The sequence below is a fragment of the Haematobia irritans genome, chromosome 2 (assembly GCF_050003625.1).
Source record: "Haematobia irritans isolate KBUSLIRL chromosome 2, ASM5000362v1, whole genome shotgun sequence".
NCBI classification, from domain to species: Eukaryota; Metazoa; Arthropoda; class Insecta; order Diptera; family Muscidae; genus Haematobia; species Haematobia irritans.
This window is the reverse complement of record NC_134398.1, coordinates 203,661,074-203,681,277: the sequence shown is the minus strand read 5'-3', so window position 1 is coordinate 203,681,277 and position 20,204 is coordinate 203,661,074. Positions and strand designations below refer to the sequence as shown.

The window sequence follows — 20,204 nt, the reverse complement described above, 5'->3', positions numbered from 1 at the left end:
TTTCTGTAGAAAAGTTTTGCAAAATTTTATTTCTCTAGAAATAAAAAACAAAAATTAGTTTCTGTAGAATTTTTTTTTTTCTAAATTTTATTTCTTTGAAAAATTTTGTCTAAATTTTAGTTATATAGAAAATTTTGTCAAAATGTTATTTCTATAGCAAATTTTTCAAAATTTTATTTCTATGTTGTCAAAGTGTATTTCGATAGAAAAATGTATATCTAAAAAAAAAATTGTTAAAATTTCTTCTCTATAGAAAATTTTGTCAAAATTTTATTTCTAAACAAATTTGTGAAAAATTTTACTTCTATAGAAAATCTTGTCAAAACTTTATTTCTATATAGAATTGTATCAAAATTTTATTGGTATAGGGAATTTTGCAGAATTGTATTTCTATAGAAAATTTTTTGCAAATTTTTACTTCTATAGAAAAATTTATCAAAATTTTGTTTCTATCGAAAATTTTGTCAATATTTTATTTCCATAATGTCAAAATTGTATATATAGAAATTTTTTCCAATATTTTATTTTTATAGAAACTTTTGTCAAATATCTATGTCTACACACAAAAAAATATTTTTCTGATTCAATCACGAAATTCATTGATCCAATTAATTTTTTAATTGAAATGTCTTCAATCACAGAAATGATAGTATCAATTAAAAAATTAATTGACACTCAATTAAAAAATAAATTGATCCAATTAAAAAATTAATTGATACTATTAATTTGGGTGAGTGATTTGTTTCAATTAAAAAATTTGTCGATTCAATTAAATTTTTAATTGAATATTTTTTAAAACTCAATTAAGATTTTAATTGGAAAAATTGTCGTGAATTTTTTTTTTTTTGTGTATAGAAAATTTTTTATCTATAGAAAATGTTGTCAAAATTTTATTGCTATATAAATTTTTTTCAAAGTTTTATTTATGTAGAAAATTTTATTTCTATAAAAAATTTTGTCCAAATTTTATTTCTATCGAAAACTTTTGCAAAATATTATTTCTATAGAAAATTTTGTCAAAATTTTATTTCCATTGAATTTTTTTGTTTCAAAATTTTATTTCTATAGAAAATTTTGTCAAAATTTTATTTCTATAGAAAATTTTATTTCTATTTTGAAATAATATCTTTTCTACATTCCTGATTACTATCACATATTCGTGTACTAACATCCAACCTGTGTCTTAGGAACATTTTTTCCCCTTATCTTTTTGTCCCATATATGTCATCAACAATGTCAAGAATTCACTTCCTGACATGCTCTCATGTCATATATTTTATTTCACTTTTATGCTAATTGTTGTTATTTTTATCACTAGTCTGGAAAACTAACAAGGATATCTTATCGCCATCATCTATGTCACCTAGTTAATATTCGATTATCATATGAATTTGTTTTACCTTATCGTCAAACCATGTTGACTGCATCCTATTCCTAAAAAGAAAAAAGTGTTGTCTCATGCTGTATTATAATTTGCTCATTTGTTGGAAGTTTTATATGACGGCCAAACTAGGAACATCCTTAGAATCTTTAGTGGGTGGCTAACCTGCCTGAAGGCAAAAGAACTTAAGTCGTATGTATTTTCGTTTTTTTTCCATTTTATATTATGACAAAGTTTGAATCCCAGAGACTAAATTTTCTATAGAAATAAAATTTTGACAAAATTTTCTATAGAAATAAAATTTTGAGAAAATTTTCTACATAAATAAAATTTTGAGCAAATTTTCTACATAAATAAAATTTTCTATAGAAATTAAATGTCGACAAAATTTTCTATAGAAACAAAATTTTGCAAGAATTTTCTATGGAAAATAAAATTTTGACACAATTTTCATTAGAGATAAAATTGTGACAAAATTTTCTGTAGATATAAACTTTTGAGAAAATTTTCTACATAAATATAACATTTCGATAAAACTTTCTATAGAGGCAACATTTTGCAAAAATTTTCTGTAGAAAATAAAATTTTGCAAAAATTTTCTGTAGAAACTAAAATTTTGAAAAAATTTTCTATAGAAATAAAATTTTGAGAAAATTTTCTATAGAAATAAAAGTTTGAGAAAATTTTCTATAGAAATCAAATTTTAACAAAATTTTCTATCGAAATAAAATTTTGACAAAATATAAATTTTAAGAAAATTTTCTATAGAAATAAAATTTTTAAAAAATTTTCAATATAAATAAAATTTTGATAAAATTTTTTGGAGAAATAAAATTTTGACAAAATTTTCTATAGCAACAAAATTTGGCAAAAATTTTCTATTGAAAATAAAATGTTGACACAATTTTCATTAGAAATAAAATTTTGACAAAATTTCTATAGAAATTTTCTCTAGAAACAAAATTTTGAGAAAATTTTCTACATAAATATAACATTTTGATAAAATTTTCTATACAATTAAAATTTTGAGAAATTTTTCTATAGAAATAAAATTTTTCGAAAATTTTCTATAGAAGCAAAATTTTGCAAAAATTTTCTATTTTCTATAGAAATAAAATTTTGACAATATTTTCTATAGAAATAAAATTAGACAAAATTTTCAATAGAAATAAAATATTGTCGAACTGTTCTATAGAAATAAATTTTTTCAAAAATTTTATATAGAAAAATAAAATTTTGACACAATTTTCATTAGAAATTTTATTTTTGCAAAATTTTCTATAGAAATAAAATGATGAGAAATTTTTCTACATAAATATAACATTTTGATAAAATTTTCTATATAATTAAAATTTTGATAAAATTTTCTATAGAATTAAAATTTTGATAAAATCTTCTATAGAAGCAACATTTTGCAAAAATTTTCTATAGAAAATACAATTTTGCAAAAATTTTCTATAGAAAATAAAATTTTGACAAAATGCTCTATAGGAATAAAATATTGACAATATTTTCTATAGACATAAGATTTAGGCAAAATTTTCAATAGAAATAAAATATTATCGAAATGTTCTATAGAAATAAAATTTTGAGAAAATTATCTATAGAAACAAAACTTTACAAAATTTTATATGGAAATAAAATTGTGACAATATTTTCTATAGAACTAAAATTTTGACAATATTTTCTATAGAAATAAAATTTAGACAAAATTTTCAATAGAAATAAAATATTGTCGAAATGTTCTATAGAAATAAAATTTTCAGAAAATTTTCGATAGAAATAAAATTTTAAGAAAATTTTCAATAGAAATAACATTTTGAGAAAAATTTCTATAGAAATAAAATTTTGAGAAAATTTTATATAGAAATAAAATTTTGAGAAAATTTTCTACATAAATAAAATTTTGAGAAAATTTTCGAGCAAAATCAAATGTCAACAAAATTCTCTATGGAAACAAAATTTTTCAAAAATTTTCTATAGAAAAATAAAATTTTGACGCAATTTTCATTAGAAATTATATTTAGGCAAAATTTTCTATAGAAATAAAATGTTGAGAAATGTTTCTACATAAATATAACATTTTGATAAAATTTCCTATAGAATTAAAATTTTTAAAAATTTTCTATAGAATTAAAATTTTGATAAAATTTTCTATAGAATTAAAATTTTGATAAAATCTTCTATAGAAGCAACATTTAGCAAAAATTTTCTATAGAAAATACAATTTTGCAAAACTTTTCTATAGAAAATAAAATTTTAACAAAATTTTCTATAGAAATCAAATGTCGACAAAATTATCTATTGAAACAAAACATTGAAAAAATTTTCTATAGAAATAAAATTTTGAGAAAATTTTCTATAGAAATAAAATTTTGACAATATTTCTATAGAAATAAAATTTTGACAAAATTTTCAATAGAAATAAAATATTGACATTATTTTCTATAGAAATAAGATTTAGGCAAAATTTTCAATAGAAATAAAATATTATCGAAATGTTCTATAGAAATAAAATTTTGAGAAAATTTTCGATAGAAATAAAATTTTGAGAAAATTTCCAATAGAAATAAAATGTTGACAAAATTTTTTATGGAAATAAAATTTTGACAAAATTTTTTATGGAAATAAAATTTTGACAAAATTTTCTATAGAAATAAAATATTGAGAAAACTTTCTACGGAAATAAAAATTTGAGAAAATTTTATGGAAACAAAATTTTGCAAAAAATTTCTATAGAAAATAAAATTTTGACACAATTTTCATTAGAAATTAAATTTCGACAAAATGTTCTATAGAAATAAAATGTTGAGACAATTTTCTACATAAATATAACATTTTGATAAAATTTTCTATAGAATTAAAATTTTGATAAAATTTTCTATAGAACTAAAATTTTGAGAAAATTTTCTATAAGAATAAAATTTTGATAAAAATTTCTATGGAAATAACATTTTGAGAAAATTTTATATAGAAATACAAATTTGAGAAAATTTTCTATAGAAATAAAATTTTGAGAAAATTTTATATAGAAATAAAATTTTGAGAAAATTTTCTACATAAATAACATTTTGAGAAAATTTTCGAGAAAAATAAAATGTCGACAATATTTTCTATAGAAACAAAATTTTTCAAAAATTTTCTATAGAAACAAATGTTGACACAATTTTCATTAGAAATTAAATTTTGACAAAATTGTCTATAGAAATAAAATGTTGAGAAAATTTTCTACATAAATATAGTATTTTGATAAAATTTTCTATAGAATTGAAATTTTGATAAAATTTTCTATAGAAGCAAAAGATTGCAAAAATTTTCTATAGAAAATAAAATTTTGCAAACATTTTCTATAGAAAATAAAATTTTTAGCAAAATTTTCTATAGAAATCAAATGTCGACAAAATTATAGAAGTAAAATTTTGACAATATTTTCTATAGAAATAAAATTTAGACAAAATTTTCTATAGAAATAAAATATTGTCCAAATTTTCTATAGAAATAAAATTTTGAGAAAATTTTGTAAAGAAATCAACTGTCGACAAAATTATCTATAAAAACAAAACTTTGACAAAATTTTATATAGAAATAAAATTTTGAGAAAAAATTTTTTATAGAAATAAAATTTAGACAAAATTTTATATAGAAATAAAATTTAGACAAAATTTTCTATAGAAATCAAATGTTGACAAAATTTTATATAGAAATAAAATTTTTACAAAATTTTATATAGATATAAAATTTTGCAAAAATTTTCTGTAGAAAATAAAATTTTGCAAAAATTTTCTATAGAAAATAAAATTTTGACAAAATTTTCTATAGAAATAAATTTTTGACAAAATTTTTTATAGAAATAAAACTTTCACAAAATTTTCTATAGAAAAAGAGTTTTCAATAAAACTAAAATTTTAACAAAATTTTCTATAGAAATAAAATTTTGACAAATACACTCGAATTGTATCAATGCCCTATTTAGAATTATTAGAAAAATACATATTTCTTTGTTCTGAGTATAATATTGACAAAAATTTCTGTTGATAGTTTGGATTTTCTTTGTATTGTATAATAATTCCTATATTTGCATTCATTTGTCGTTTGTCCTAAATTTCATATCATAATTTGAATTATTTTGCATTTTAGTCAATGTCATCCCTTTGTACTTTTCCACACAGATTGAACCACTTACGAATATATGAAGCAATGTTTGTCTCAAACTATGCATAATATTGACATAAATTCCAAGTGTGAGATCAAATGTGTGATATTTCTACTTTTTCGGAATCTATTTCTGCTTCTACTTCATCCATAATAATAATCAGTAATCTGGAAATTTATGAAAAACAATTTCTGTTACATTTCTCCATTTGGGTTTGAGGAGAGGCAAGCAATTTTCCTTCACTTTCATGTGAAAATACACCAGTAAGAATAAAATACAAATGCGTGTCGATGGATTCTTGGGTAATGAGCTAAAGAAATCTTCTCCTTCAGAAATATTCATATTTTTATGTGCATGTTATAGTTTGTTCTGCGTTATTTTTTTGTTGCTCCTGATGAGATTTTCATATGTGATGTAAATTTGTTTTCTTTCTTTGCTATGGCATGCCATTCCAGTCCCAGTGAGATATTTTGATAGGGGCTTTGTGAAGCTTTGCTTGTTTACTAGCTAGGACCCCCTTTTTGTAACAACTATCAGTAGTGGGACCCCTATGAACACTATAACTTGGTATTGTTCTATGGGGCTTGGAAGTTTTTCTTCGTTTTGCATATATTTCCATAATATTTTTTTTTTTTTTTTTTTGCAAAAAGAAATCAAGTGAATATAGAAGTGAAGTGAAACAGTAGTCATATGTTCAAGTGGAATATTTTCATGCAAAGGGAGTTATTTGAATTTCAAAGAAAGTTGTTGACAATAGGTCTTCCATAAATTGGAGATAATTTATGGGCTTTGCTGCTGGCTTCCTAGATTGCTAAATTTTTTTTTGCAGGTTCCTGATGTGGTCATTGGGCCAGTCACTCATATTCGGTCAATTTTAAACTGCTCAGCCACCTCATTGAGAGACTATGTGGCTATTTCAGGATTAGGAACACAGACTCCAAAGATTTTATCGCATGTTAATTGTTTTATATGTTTATGCCCAACACTACTGGCACTTTAAGACTTAACCAAGTTTCCACGAATTAATGAAGTTATTATTCGAATTTTAAAGAATGCTTTTGACAAGAGGTTTTCGTTAAATTGGAGGTTACATGCTCCCTCCCTTGGAATATGCGAGAAAATTCCTAGTCGAAATCATCCTCTTTGTGGGTTCCTGATATGGACATGTAGCCAGTCACTCATATGTTATACCGGCGAATACTAAACGTCTCAGCTATCTCATTGAGACTCATGTGAAAGTCTGTGTGATTTCGGTTTAAGGAACACAGAGTCCAAAGATTTTCATGTGTACAGTATACTAGGTGAATATTAAACGGCTCGGCCATCTCATTGTGAGATATGCGATATTCTATGGAAGTATTTCAGTATAAGATTCCAAGGATTTTATTGCATGTTAGCTTTTTCATATTAATAGCACATAAAATCTTAACGATTTTTCCCACTTCTTTGATAGTTAATATTGCATCAATGAGTCATGTTACAGTATAGGGAATTACCGTTACAAATTTGGAAATATCAAAATTTTATTTCTAGACAATTTTATCAAAATTTATTTCTATAGAAAATTTTGTCAAAATATTATTTCTATAGAAAATTTTGCCAAAATATTATTTCTATAGAAAATTTTTTCAAAATTTTATTTCTATAGAAAATTTTGTTAAAATTTTATTTCTATAGAAAATTTTGTGAAAATTTTTTTCTATAGAAAATTTTGTCAAACTTTTTTATACCCTTTTTTATACCCTCCACCATAGAATGGGGAGTATATTAACTTTGTCATTCCGTTTGTAACACATCGAAATATTGCTCTAAGACCCCATAAAGTATATATATTCTGGGTCGTGGTGAAATTCTGAGTCGATCTGAGCATGTCCGTCCGTCCGTCCGTCTGTTGAAATCACGCTAACTTCCGAACGAAACAAGCTATCGACTTGAAACTTGGTACAAATAGTTGTTATTGATGTAGGTCGGATGGTATTGCAAATGGGCCATATCGGTCCACTTTTACGTATAGCCCCCATATAAACGGAATTTGGCTTGCAGGGCCTATAAGAGAAGCATATTTCATCCGATCTGGTGAAATATATGGTATATGGTCTCTAACAACCATGCAAAAATGGGTCCACATCGGTTCATAATTATATAGACCCCATATAAACCGATCCCCAGATTTGACCTCCGGAGCCTCTTGGAGGAGCAAAATTCATCTGATCCGGTTCAAATTTGGAATGTGGTGTTAGTACATGGCCGTTAACAACCATACCAAAATTTGTCCATATCGGTCTATAGTTACATATAGCCGATCTCTAATCACACAAAAATTGGTCCATATCGGTTCATAATCATGGTTGCCACTCGAGCCAAAAATAATCTACCAAAATTTTATTTCTATAGAAAATTTTGTCAAAATTTTATTTCTATAGAAAATTTTGTCAAAATTTTATTTCTATAGAAAATTTTATTTTTATAGAAAATTTCGTCAAAATTTTATTTCTATAGAAAATTTTTATTAAAATTTTATTCCTATAGAACATTTTTATTAAAATTTTGTTAAATTTTAAAATTTTGTTAAAATTTAAATTCTATAAAAATTAAAAATAACAACCATACCAAAATTGGTCCATATCGGTCTACAGTTATATATAGCCGATCTCCAATCACACCAAAATTGGTCCATATCGGTTCATAATCATGGTTGCCTCTCGAGCCAAAAATAATATACCAAAATTTTATTTCTATAGAAAATTTTGTCAAAATTTTATTTCTATAGAACATTTTGTCAATATTTTATTTTTATAGAAAATTTCGTCAAAATTTTATTTCTATAGAAAATTCTTATTAAAATTTTATTTCTATAGAAAATTTTGTTAAAATTTAATTTCTATAAAAAATTTTGTTAAAATTTAATTTCTATAAAAAATTTTGTCAAAACTTTATTTCTATAGAAAATTTTGTCAAAATTTTATTGCTATAGAAAATTTTGTGAAAATTTTATTTCTATAGAAAATTTTGTCAAAATATTATTTCTATAGAAAATTTTGGCAAACTGAATTATATACGTATTTAATCGATCTTTTTATACCCTACATCATATGATGGGGGTATATTAACTTTGTCATTCCGTTTGTAACACATCGAAATATTGCTCTAAGACCCCATAAAGTATATATATTCTGGGTCGTGGTGAAATTCTGAGTCGATCTAAGCATGTCCGTCCGTCCGTCCGTCTGTTGAAATCACGCTAACTTCCGAACGAAACAAGCTATCGACTTGAAACTTGACACAAGTAGTTGTTATTGATGAAGGTCGGATGGTATTGCAAATGGGCCATATCGGTCCACTTTTACGTATAGCCCCCATATAAACGGACCCTCAAATTTGGCTTGCGAAGCCTCTAAGAGAAGCAAATTTCATCCGATCCGGCTGAAATATGGTACATGGTGTTAGTATATGGTCTCTAACAACCATGCAAAAATTGGTCCATATCGGTCCATAATTATATATAGTCCCCATATAAACCGATCCCCCGATTTGGCTTGCGGAGCCTCTAAGAGAAGCAAATTTCATCCGATCCGGCTGAAATTTGGTACATGGTGTTAGTATATGGTCTCTAATAACCATGCAAAAATTGGTCCATATCGGTCCATATCGGTCCATAATTATATATAGCCCCCATATAAACCTATCACCAGATTTAACCTCCGGAGCCTCTTGGAAGACCAAAATTCATCTGATTCAGTTGAAATTTGGTACGTGATGTTAGTATAGGGTATCCAACAACCATGCAGGAATTGGTTCCTATCAGTCCAGTCCAGATTTGACCTCCGGTGCCTTTTGGAGAAGCAAAATTCATCCGATCTGGTTGAAATTTGGTACGTGGTGGTAGTATATGATATTTAACAACCATGTGAGTTGAAATTTGTGGATGACAGTCTTTCGTATAAGTTTCTACGCAATCCATGGTGGAGGGTACATAAGATTCGGCCTGGCCGAACTTACGGCGGTATATACTTGTTTTATTATAAAAAATTGTAGCAAAATTTTATTTCTATAGAAAATTTTTTCAAAATTTTATTTCTATAGAAAATTTTTGTCAAAATTCTATTTCTATAGAAAATGTTGTCAAAATTTTATTTCTATAGAAATTTTTTTCAAGATTTTATTTCTATAGACATTTTTATCAAAATTTAATTTCTATAGAAAATTTTGTTAAAATTTTATTTCTATACAAAATTTTTTCAAAATTTTATTTCTATACAAAATTTTATTTCTATAGAAAATTTTTGTCAAAATTCTATTTTTATAGAAAATGTTGTCAAAATTTTATTTCTATAAAAATTTTTTGTCAAAATTCTATTTCTATAGAAAAATTTTCTCAAAATTCTATTTCTATAGAAAATTTTTGTCAAAATTTTATTACTGTATAAAATTCTTGCAAAATTCTATTTCTATAGAAATTTTTTCAATTTTTTATTTTTATAGAAAATTTTGAAAAATTTTATTTCTATAGAAAATTTTTGTCAAAGTTATATTTCTATAGAAATTTTTGTCAAAATTTTATTTCTATAGAAAATTGAGTTACCTATCCCAGATCTATACTAAAGGCTGTGGAAAAGTTCAGTCGCCCGAACTGAAATATGTACAGTCTAGGCGTGTATCTGGCGTTTTCGTTTTAATGCTTCTATTGATCAAGTTCCTTAATTTAATTTGTCCATAAAGCTCGAATAATGATTAATTGCAAATTAATTTTTTTTTCTATAGAAAATTCTTGTCAAAATTATATTTCTATAAAAAATTTTGTCAAACTTTTATGTTTATAGAAAATTTTTTCATAATTTTATTTCTACAGAACATTTTGTCAAACTTTTATTTTTATAGAAAATTTGTCAACTTTTTTTACTATATAGAATTCCTGCAAATTTTTATTACTATATAAAATTCTTGCAAAATTTTATTTCTATAGAAAATTTTTCCAAAATTTTATTTTTATAGAAAATTTTAGTCAAAATTTCATTTCTATAGAAAAATTTTTCAAAATTTTATTTCTATAGAACATTTTTGTCAAAATTCTATTTCTATAGAAATTTTTGTCAAAATTTTATTTCTATAGAAATTTTTATCAAAATCTTATTTTTATAGAAATTTTTGCCCGAAATTGAGTTATCTATCCCAGATCTATTCTAAAGGCTGAAGAAAAGTTCATTCGCCCGAACAGAAACATGTACAGTCTAGGCGTGTATAGATTTGTACCTGGGGTTTTCTTTTTAATGGTTCTATTGATCAAGTTCCTTAATCTACTAATTTGTCCATAAAGCTCGAATAACGATTAATTGTAAATTAAAATTTTATTTCTATAGAAAATTTTGTCAATTTTTTATTGCTATAAAAATTTTTGTTAAAATTTTATTTCTATATAAAATTTTGTCAAATTTTTATTGCTATATAAATTTTTGTTAAAATTTTATTTCTATAGAAAAGTTTGTCAAATTTTTATTGCTATATAAATTTTTGGCAGATATCACACACATTTAGTCAAAATTCGATTTTGAAAATTTCAAATTTTGACCGGATCGGATGAAATTTACTCCTCCAAGAACCTCCGAAGATCAAATCTGGGGATCGGTTTATATGGGGGCTATATATAATTATGGACCGATATGGACCAATTTTTGCATGCGTATTAAAGGTCATATAGTAACACCACGTACCAAATTTCAACAAGATGTGGTGTAATTGGCTCCTCCTAGAACCTCCGCAAGGCAAATCTGGGGGACGGTTTATATGAGTGCTATACGTAAACATGGTCCGATATAACCCATTTGCAATACCGACCTACATCAATAACAACTACTTGTGTCAAGTTTCAATTCGAAAGCTTATTTCGTTCGGAAGTTAGCGTGATTTCAACAGATAGACGGACGTGGCAAGATTGACTCAGAATTTCACCACTACCCAGAATATATATACTTTATAGGGTCTTAGAGCACTATTTCAATGTGTTACAGGCGGAATTACAAAGTTTATATACCCCTCATCCTATGATGGAGGGTATAAAAATATATATCCAAAATTCAACATTTGCATAATTGTGGAAAAATTGACTTAACCAAACGTGGGGAAAAATGGTCTTATGCAAAAATCGACTTTTGCAAAAGACCAAAAGTTTTTTTTTTGTTTCTCATTACAATCCCAAAAACCTATGCAACGGTAACAAAAAATACATTGACAGTATGACGGAAATTTCATTTGAGTTACAAAAAGAATCATTTGAAATAGTAATAGTTCCATTTCAAAGCAAAAAGGTTTCATTTCATTGCAAAAATATTTCATTTGAAGCGATTTTGGAGGAAACACACATTTGCAAGTTTTTCTCTTATGGAAATACAAATTACCTTGCCATTTAATAATCAGAATTTATAATTTTTTCAAAAAAATATCCTTCAAGATTATTAAGTAACAAGAATTTTTGCCTTTGCTTTTTTTGACCAAAAAAATTCTACAATAAAAAATTTTAATAAATTATTTTTATTTTCTTACAATATCTAAAGCAGCCAAATTTTGGACGGTTTCAATTTAAATTTCAAATTTTATTTTTGCTGGCCTTAACTTTACTTTAAGACCATGTACCGATTTTATAAAGGGTGTGTCATCATAGCAAATATCAAAATTATCGGTAGGCACCAATTCCATATGATAGTTGAACAAGAGTGTGGTTAAAACATATTTAACAACTAATTTAACAAAATTGTGAGCTGTAAGAAAAAAAAAAAACAAATTACAATTATTAAAAAAATATTCCCTGTTTTTATTTGTACCATCTCACCAATACATGTCTTCGCCCCCAAACCAAACCCTATGAAATTTTCTCCTTTATTACCATTGGTATCCTTGAGAAATCTTTGGGGTTTATATTGCAAAGGATCCTGGAAATATTTCTCATCTCTTTGTATGGCCAAAAGGGGCACTATAAACGATTTACCCTCACTCAAGATATGTTTGCTATTTGGTATGGGATAGGGTTTGCGGCAAGTGCGTTCTATGGTAGGGACACTGGGATATTTGCGTATAGTTTCTGGGAATAAAACGACATTAGAGAAAGGAAAAAATGAAAATATAACTACGCCTTACCTTGTATACATAAATCCAAAAATTTCATTTGTTTCAATTGATCATAGATAGATTTTTGTTTATCGACTGCCGTATCTGAGGCCTGGACCTTTTTCATTTCCCCTCGCACTTTTTCCATTAGATCAGGTTGCATTAGTAACTCATAGAGGGTAAATACCGCTGTTGAGGCCACAGTTCCCATACCACATTCCAGCAAATATTCATTGATGCGTGCCATTTTCTTAATCGATAGAACTTTTTCTCTTTCGAATACGATTTCTATGTGCCAATTGAGTTTATCCTTAATCTCAATATCGTTGCCATTACGAAACTTCACCAATAGTTGGAGTAAATCTTTGCGTATTGTCCCACCTTCTTCACGCAACTCAACACTTTTGCGAACAATATCCCGTAGGCGATAGGTAAGGGATGATTTTTTTGGCAGGCGATTGAAGGTGCTGAGGGAAAACGAGAATGAATAAAATTAAGGTGCAAGTAATTGATAAGGAGGAAAATTCAGTTCACAGATAAAAAAAATATTCTATAGAAATAAAAGTTTGCAAAAAATTGTCTACATAAATAAATTTTTGCAAAAATTTTCTATTGAAATAAAATTTTGCCACAATTTTCTATAGAAATAAAATTTTGCAAGAATTTTCTATAGAAATAAAATTTTGCCACAATTTTCTATAGAAACAAAATTTTGCAAAAATTTTCTATAGAAATAAATTTTTGCTAAAATTTTCTATTGAAATAAAATTTTTCAAAAATTTTCTATAGAAATAAAATTTTGCAAAAATTTTCTATAGAAATAAAATTTTGCAAAAATTTTGTATAGAAATAACATTTTGCAAGAATTTTCTATAGAACTAAAATTTAGCAAGAATTTCTATAGAAATAAAATTTTGACAAAATTTTCTATAGGAATAAAATTTGACAAAAAATTGCTATAGAAATAAAATTTTACAAAAAATTGCTATAGAAATAAAATTTTGACAAAATGTTCTATAGAAATAAAATTTTGCAAAAATTTTCTATAGAAATGATATTTTGCAAAAACGTTCCAAAGCAGTACAATTTTCTATATAAATAAAATTTGGCAAACATTTTCTATAGAAATATTTTTTTTGCAAAAATTTTCTATAGAAATAAAATTTTCACAAAATTTTCTAAAGAACTAAAATTTAGCAAAAATTTTCTATCGAAATAATATTTTGCGAAAACGTTCTAAAGCAGTAACATTTTGAAAATTCTTACTATAAAATAAAATTTTGCAAACATTTTCTTTAGAAATAAAATTTTGCAAATTTTTTCTATAGAAATAAAATTTTGCAAACAATTTCTATAGAAATACAATTTTGCAAAAATTTTCCATTGATCTAAAATTTTGCGAAAATTTTCTATAGAAAAAAAAAATTTTGACAAAATTCTGTTTAGAAATAAAATTTTACAAAAAATTGCTATAGAAATAAAATTTTGCAAAAATTTTCTATAGACATAAAATTTTGCAAACAATTACTATAGAAATAAAATAATTAGGAACTTCTCTATAAAAATAAAAATTTTTGAAAAAATTATCTATAGAAATAAAATGTAGACAAAATTTCCTATAGAAAAAAATTTGGACGAAAGTTTCTATAGAAATAAATTTTTGACAAAATTTCTTATAGAAATAATATTTTGACAAAATTTTTTATAGAAATAAAATTTTGACAAAATTTTCCATATTTTCTAACGAAATAAAATTTTGCAAAAATTATCTATAGAAATAAAATTTTACAAAAATTTGCTATAGAAATTAAATTTTACAAAAATTTTCTATAGAATTAAAATTTTGCAAAAATTTTCTATAATTTTGCAAAAATTTTTTATAAAAATAAAATTTTCCATTCTTTTTGTTATTGTTGGGTTTGTTCTTTAAGCATTGTTGTTTTTATTGCAGCTTAAAACCATACATTGACTAAACTACAAACGTAGCTTAACCAACAGAGGAAAAGAATGTTTGTCAAATTTATTTGGGCAAAGCCCTATAGACTATATATGGTTGGATGGACGCACGTTTCGGAATTACCACATTCCTCATCAGCATCCTCTACTTGCAGCAAAACTATCAACCAATTATCAGAATAAATTCTTTTCGGGAGATTCAAGTGTGGTTCATTGTTGGGTTTAATGAACTGCCTGAATTTATTCTGATAATTGGTTGATAGTTTTGCTGCAAGTAGAGGATGCTGATGAGGAATGTGGTAATTCCGAAACGTGCGTCCATCCAACCATCTTGCAGTCTATAGGGCTTTGCCCAAATAAATTTGACAAACATTCTTTTCCTCTGTTGGTTAAGCTACGTTTGTAGTTTAGTCAATGTATGGTTTTAAGCTGCAATAAAAACAACAAAAATAAAATTTTGACAAAATGTTCTATAGAAATAATATTTTGCAAAAACGTTCTAAAGCAGTAAAATTTTCTATATAAATAAAATTTAGCAAAAATTTTCTATAGAAATAAATTTTTGCAAAAATTTTCTATAGCAATAAAGTTTTGACAAAATTTTGTAAAGAACTAAATTTTTGCAAAAATTTTCTTTGGAAATAAAATTTTGCAAAACTTTTCTATAGAAATAAAATTTTGCAAACAATTTCTATAGAAATAAAATTTTGCAAAAATTTTCTTTAGAAATAAAAATTTGCAAACAATTTCTATAGCAATAAAATTTTGCAAACAATTTCTATAGAAATAAAATTTTGGAAAAATTTTCTTTAGAAATAAAAATTTGCAAACAATTTCTATAGAAATAAAATTTTGCAAAAATTTTCTTTAGAAAGAAAATTTTGCAAAAATTTTCTTTAGAAATAAAATTTTGCAAACAATTTCTATAGAGATAAAATTTTGCAAAAATTTTCTTTAGAAATAAAATTTTGCAAAACTTTTCTATAGAAATAAAATTTTGCAAACAATTTCTATTGAAATAAAATTTTGCAAAAATTTTCTTTAGAAATAAAAATTTGCAGACAATTTCTGTAGAAATAAAATTTTGCAAAAATTTTCTTTAGGAATAAAAATTTGCAAACAATTTCTATAGAAATTGTTTTTGCAAAAATTTTCTATAGAAATAAAATTTTGCAAAAATTTTCCATTGAAGTAAAATTTTGCGAAAATTTTCTATAGAAATAAAATATTGACAAAATTTTCTGGAGAACTAAAATTTTGACAAATTTTTTTATTAAAATAAAATTTGTCAAATTTTTCTACAAAATAAAATTTTGATAAAATTTTCTATAGAAATAAAAATTTGCAAAAAATTTTATTGAAATAAAATTTTGCAAGAATTTTCGATAGAAATAAAATTTTTCAAAAATTTCCAATGGAAATAAAATTTTACACAAACTTTCTATAGAAATAAAATTTTGCAAAAATTTTCTATAGAAATAACATTTTGATTGAATTTTCTATAGAAACAAAATTTTGCAAACAATTTCTATAGAAATAAAAATTATTAAAAAAAATTATCTATAGAAATAAAATGTAGACAAAATTTCTATAGAAAAAAATTTTGACAAAACTTTCTATAGAAATAAATTATTGACAAAATTTCTTATAGAAATAAAATTTTGCAACAATTTTCTATAGAATTAAAATTTTGCAAAAATTTTCTATAGAAATAAAATTTTGCAAAAATTTTCCATATTTTCTGAAGAAATAAAATTTTCACAAAATTTTCCATAGAAATAAAATTTTACAAAAATTTTCTAAAGAAATAAAATTTTGCAAAAGTTTTCAATAGAAATAAAATTTTAAGAAAATTGTTTATAAAAATAAAAATTTTTGCAAAAGTTTTCTTAGAAATAAAATATTGCAAAAGTTTTCTATAGAAATAAAATTTATTGTTGTTTTTGATCTCAGCTTAAAGCCATGCATTGACTAAACTACAAGTGTAGCTTAACCAACAGAGGACAAAAATTACTATAGAAATAAAATTTTTGAAATAAAATTTAGACAAAATTTTCTATAGACATAATATTTTGCAAACATTTTCTATAGAAATAAAATTTTGCAAAAGTTTTCTATAGAAATAAAATTTTAAGAAAATTGTTTATAAAAAAATTTTTTGCAAAAGTTTTCAAGAAATAAAATGTTGCAAAAATTTTCTATAGAAATAAAATTTTGCAAAAATTTTCTATAGAAATAAAATTTTGCAAAAGTTTTCGATAGAAATACAATTTTTCAAAAGTTTTCTATAGAAATAAAATTTTTGCAAAAGCTTTCTGCAGAAATAAAATTTTGCAAAAATTTTCTATAGAAATTTTTGCAAAAGTTTTCTATAGAAATAAAATTTTGCAAAAATATTCTATGGAAATAAAATTTTGCACAAACTTTCTGTAGAAATAAAATTTTGCTAAAATTTTCTACAAAAATAAAATTTTGCACAAACTTTCTATAAAAATAAAATTTTGCAAAAATTGTCTATAGAAATAAAATTTTGCAAAAAATTTCCATAGAAATAAAATTTGGAAAAATTTTCAATAGAATTAAAATTTTACAAAAAAAATTCTATAGAAACGAAACGATCATTCATCCCAACCATCTTGCAATCTCTCAGGTGTACTTTTTGAGCAGAAAGATCTTTTTGATATCAGATTTTCAAATTATGAATGATCCAGGGTATATGAGCTTCGCTCTTCGGGCCATTTCTTAATTGTTTTCTTATCTCTTGTAAAATTATTACAAATTAAGAAACAAAGTAAATAATAAAGTAGACATTAGGAAATACATTGAATACTTACTATGAATTAAATCCAGATTTGTGTAAAGAATTGTCGGCATAATGACGGAAAACTGAATCGGATTGTTTGAAAACATCAATGTCCAGACCGTAGATAAGATTGGCGATAATGTTTACAGAGTAACTGAAATTGAAAAAAAAACAATGAATGAAAAGGAATAAAATCCAAAAACAAAAAAAAAACGAAATAAAAAGGAAAATAGGGTACACAGAAAAGAGTCTCGGTACAATGAGGTTTTTTTTTTAAATAACGGAACTTTGATAATGGCTTCCATTGGCAAAGACTGTTATCGGTTTATGGAGCGATTTTTATTTCATGAGTAGATTTCAAGTTTCCAGCAATTACAAATTAAATAATTTTTGGGAAATTTATTCAAAGCTAAAACAATTTTCTTTTCAAAACGATGGCCAAGCTTCCCTTGCCTTACCACAATATATCAAAATTTGGTACAATGGTGTTTTAGTATCTAAGTTAAATAAAAATAAAATTTTGAGAAAATTTCCTATAGAAATAAAGTTTTTTTTTGCATAGAAATAACATTTTGACAAAATTTTCTATAGAAATAAAATTTTGACAAAATAATATTTTTTTGTTTGGTAGTTTTTTTGGTAAAAGTTTCTCCAACTATTGGTAGATTATTTTTCGGCTCGTGTGGCAACCATGTATGGAATGTCATAACTTGTATTTGTAATTTAGTCGTTTGTATTCCACTTCTATTATTGTAGTAAAATATATAGTTTCTATAAGAGAGAGATTTTATTAATCACTGTATTTAAATTTCACAGGAATTAGTTCATTTTTTCTCATTAAACATTTTAGTTTTTTTTTCTGTGTAGATCATAGAATTATTTTAAAATTTGTATTTATAGCCAAACATTGATAAGCTCTCTTCGCCTTTGTGTCACTCTCTCTCACACTCTCACCTTATCTCATGGACAAGCTTAACTTACATTCTCAACAATTGCGGCATATCAACACAACAGACATCTGCCAAAATTCTACTATCACTAGCCATAGTTTTTCTAAGAGAGAGATTTTTTTAATTCAATGTAAATACATTTTCACACGAAATAGTTCATTTTTCCTATAAAACAGTTTAGTTTTTTTTCTGTGTAGATCATAGAGTGAGCAAATAAGAATTATTTAAAAATTTGTATTTATAGCCACACATTGATAAGCTCTCTTTGTCTCTGTGTCACTCTCTCTCACACTCTTACTCGCACTCTCACTGTCCCCATATATTATCTTAACTTCTTACCTTCAACAAACAACAAATTACGAAAACACAGATTAACTGTTTTTTACCAATAAAAGTCACTATCTAAGCTGGAAGTTCCGTTATTTTGCAAAATCGTTAATTGTTCGGAGTCTTTTTTTGATGTAGAAAACCGATTCCGCTACATGGTTGGCAAAATTTTTTCTCGTAATATAATGCTATGGAATGCCATTACTTTTATTTGGTTTTTCTCCACTTCTATGATTGTAGTTTTTGTAAGAGAGTTTTTTTTTTTAATTCACTGCAGTTAAATTTTCCCACGAAATAGTTAATTTTCCCCTAAAACTATTTAGTTTTTTTTTCTGTGTAGATCATAGCTTAAGTGATTTAATGAAAATTATTTTAAAATTTGTATTTATAGCCAAACATTGATAAGCTCTCTTCGCCTTTGTGTCACTCTCTCTCACACTCTCACCTTATCTCATGGACAAGCTTAACTTACATTCTCAACAATTGCTGCATATCAACACAACAGACATCTGCCAAAATGCTACTACCACTAGCCATAGGTCCCAAGTTCAAATGATTCACCATATTCTCACCGACTTTTTCGATATTACGAAAGACAGCCTCCAAACGACTCATGGCAAATATCGGTGATAATTTCTCCAGTAGATTGTATTTACGATAACTCTTCACATAATCCCATTTGGTATCGTTAAAATGGCCACCTTGATTCTCCAACAATGTACGGGCCAAGGTCAAATCCCGGATCATAAGAACGGGACGAAAAAAACAATAGATTCCCACAAAACGCTCTTTGCCCGTTCGATAGAAACTATTGATGGCCTCACTATAGTGGAACTCACGATTATAGATGGCTCGTATGAAAGACCAGTGAACACCGGATTTCTCATGGGGAAACCCTTTGCGGCGCCAATAACTGTAGATGTGTCTGATGTAGAGGAAGATCACACAGTATGCCAATATGGGAATTAGAAGCCACATGCTGATACCTCAGCTGATAAAACGCAAGTGATAGCTTGAGATTATCGAAGTTTTGATTGAACGCCACCAGCAACACTGTGGTGGCTTCAGATCAATGGATTTTGTTCTGGCAAGCTGCCGGCTTTATGTTTCTCTTTTTTGTTGTTGTTGTTTGTATTTGCCGGCCCGTTGCCAAGTTTAAGAACAAGTTTTGTTGTTGTTCCACAGATTGTGCCACTGGCATCGGGGTGCACAGGTCGATCGATCGTCGCGTTTAAACTGCTCAACAGCAGCTTTAGCGTCTGACTGAAGGCATGAGCAGCAGAGTCTTTGGAAAACAAAAAATGGGAAAATTGTAATTTGCCAATTTTTGTTGTTGTCGTTCTTTTAAAACTCAACTGAAAGCGAAAGTCTTTATGTCTCGCTGTCCTCCCTCTTTTCGTTTTGTGATATGTTTGAGTGTGTGTGTGTGTTTAGATGCTCTCAGTTTTAGCTCAATCCAGCTGATAGTGAATAAATTCTTTTAGTCCGTCCTTCAGAAATGTATAGTAGGGATGCCAATAATAGATTGGAGTCTGG

General features: G+C 25.5%; 2 protein-coding genes across 5 annotated transcripts in view; one reads left to right on the top strand and one right to left on the bottom strand.

Moving 5' to 3' along the window:
• Positions 1–20,204, top strand: part of MESR3 (misexpression suppressor of ras 3) — a 370,784-nt gene that overhangs the window by 271,790 nt on the left and 78,790 nt on the right. The window lies entirely within an intron of this gene.
• On the bottom strand, positions 12,044–19,944 carry Cyp310a1 (Cytochrome P450 310a1). Its single transcript, XM_075297224.1, has 5 exons — positions 19,141–19,944; positions 17,423–17,545; positions 12,663–13,099; positions 12,358–12,606; positions 12,044–12,286 (listed from the first exon to the last, which is right to left on the bottom strand). Exons 1-5 carry the CDS (start codon positions 19,644–19,646, stop codon positions 12,108–12,110), a joined length of 1,494 nt encoding a protein of 497 aa, XP_075153339.1. The 5' UTR covers positions 19,647–19,944; the 3' UTR covers positions 12,044–12,107.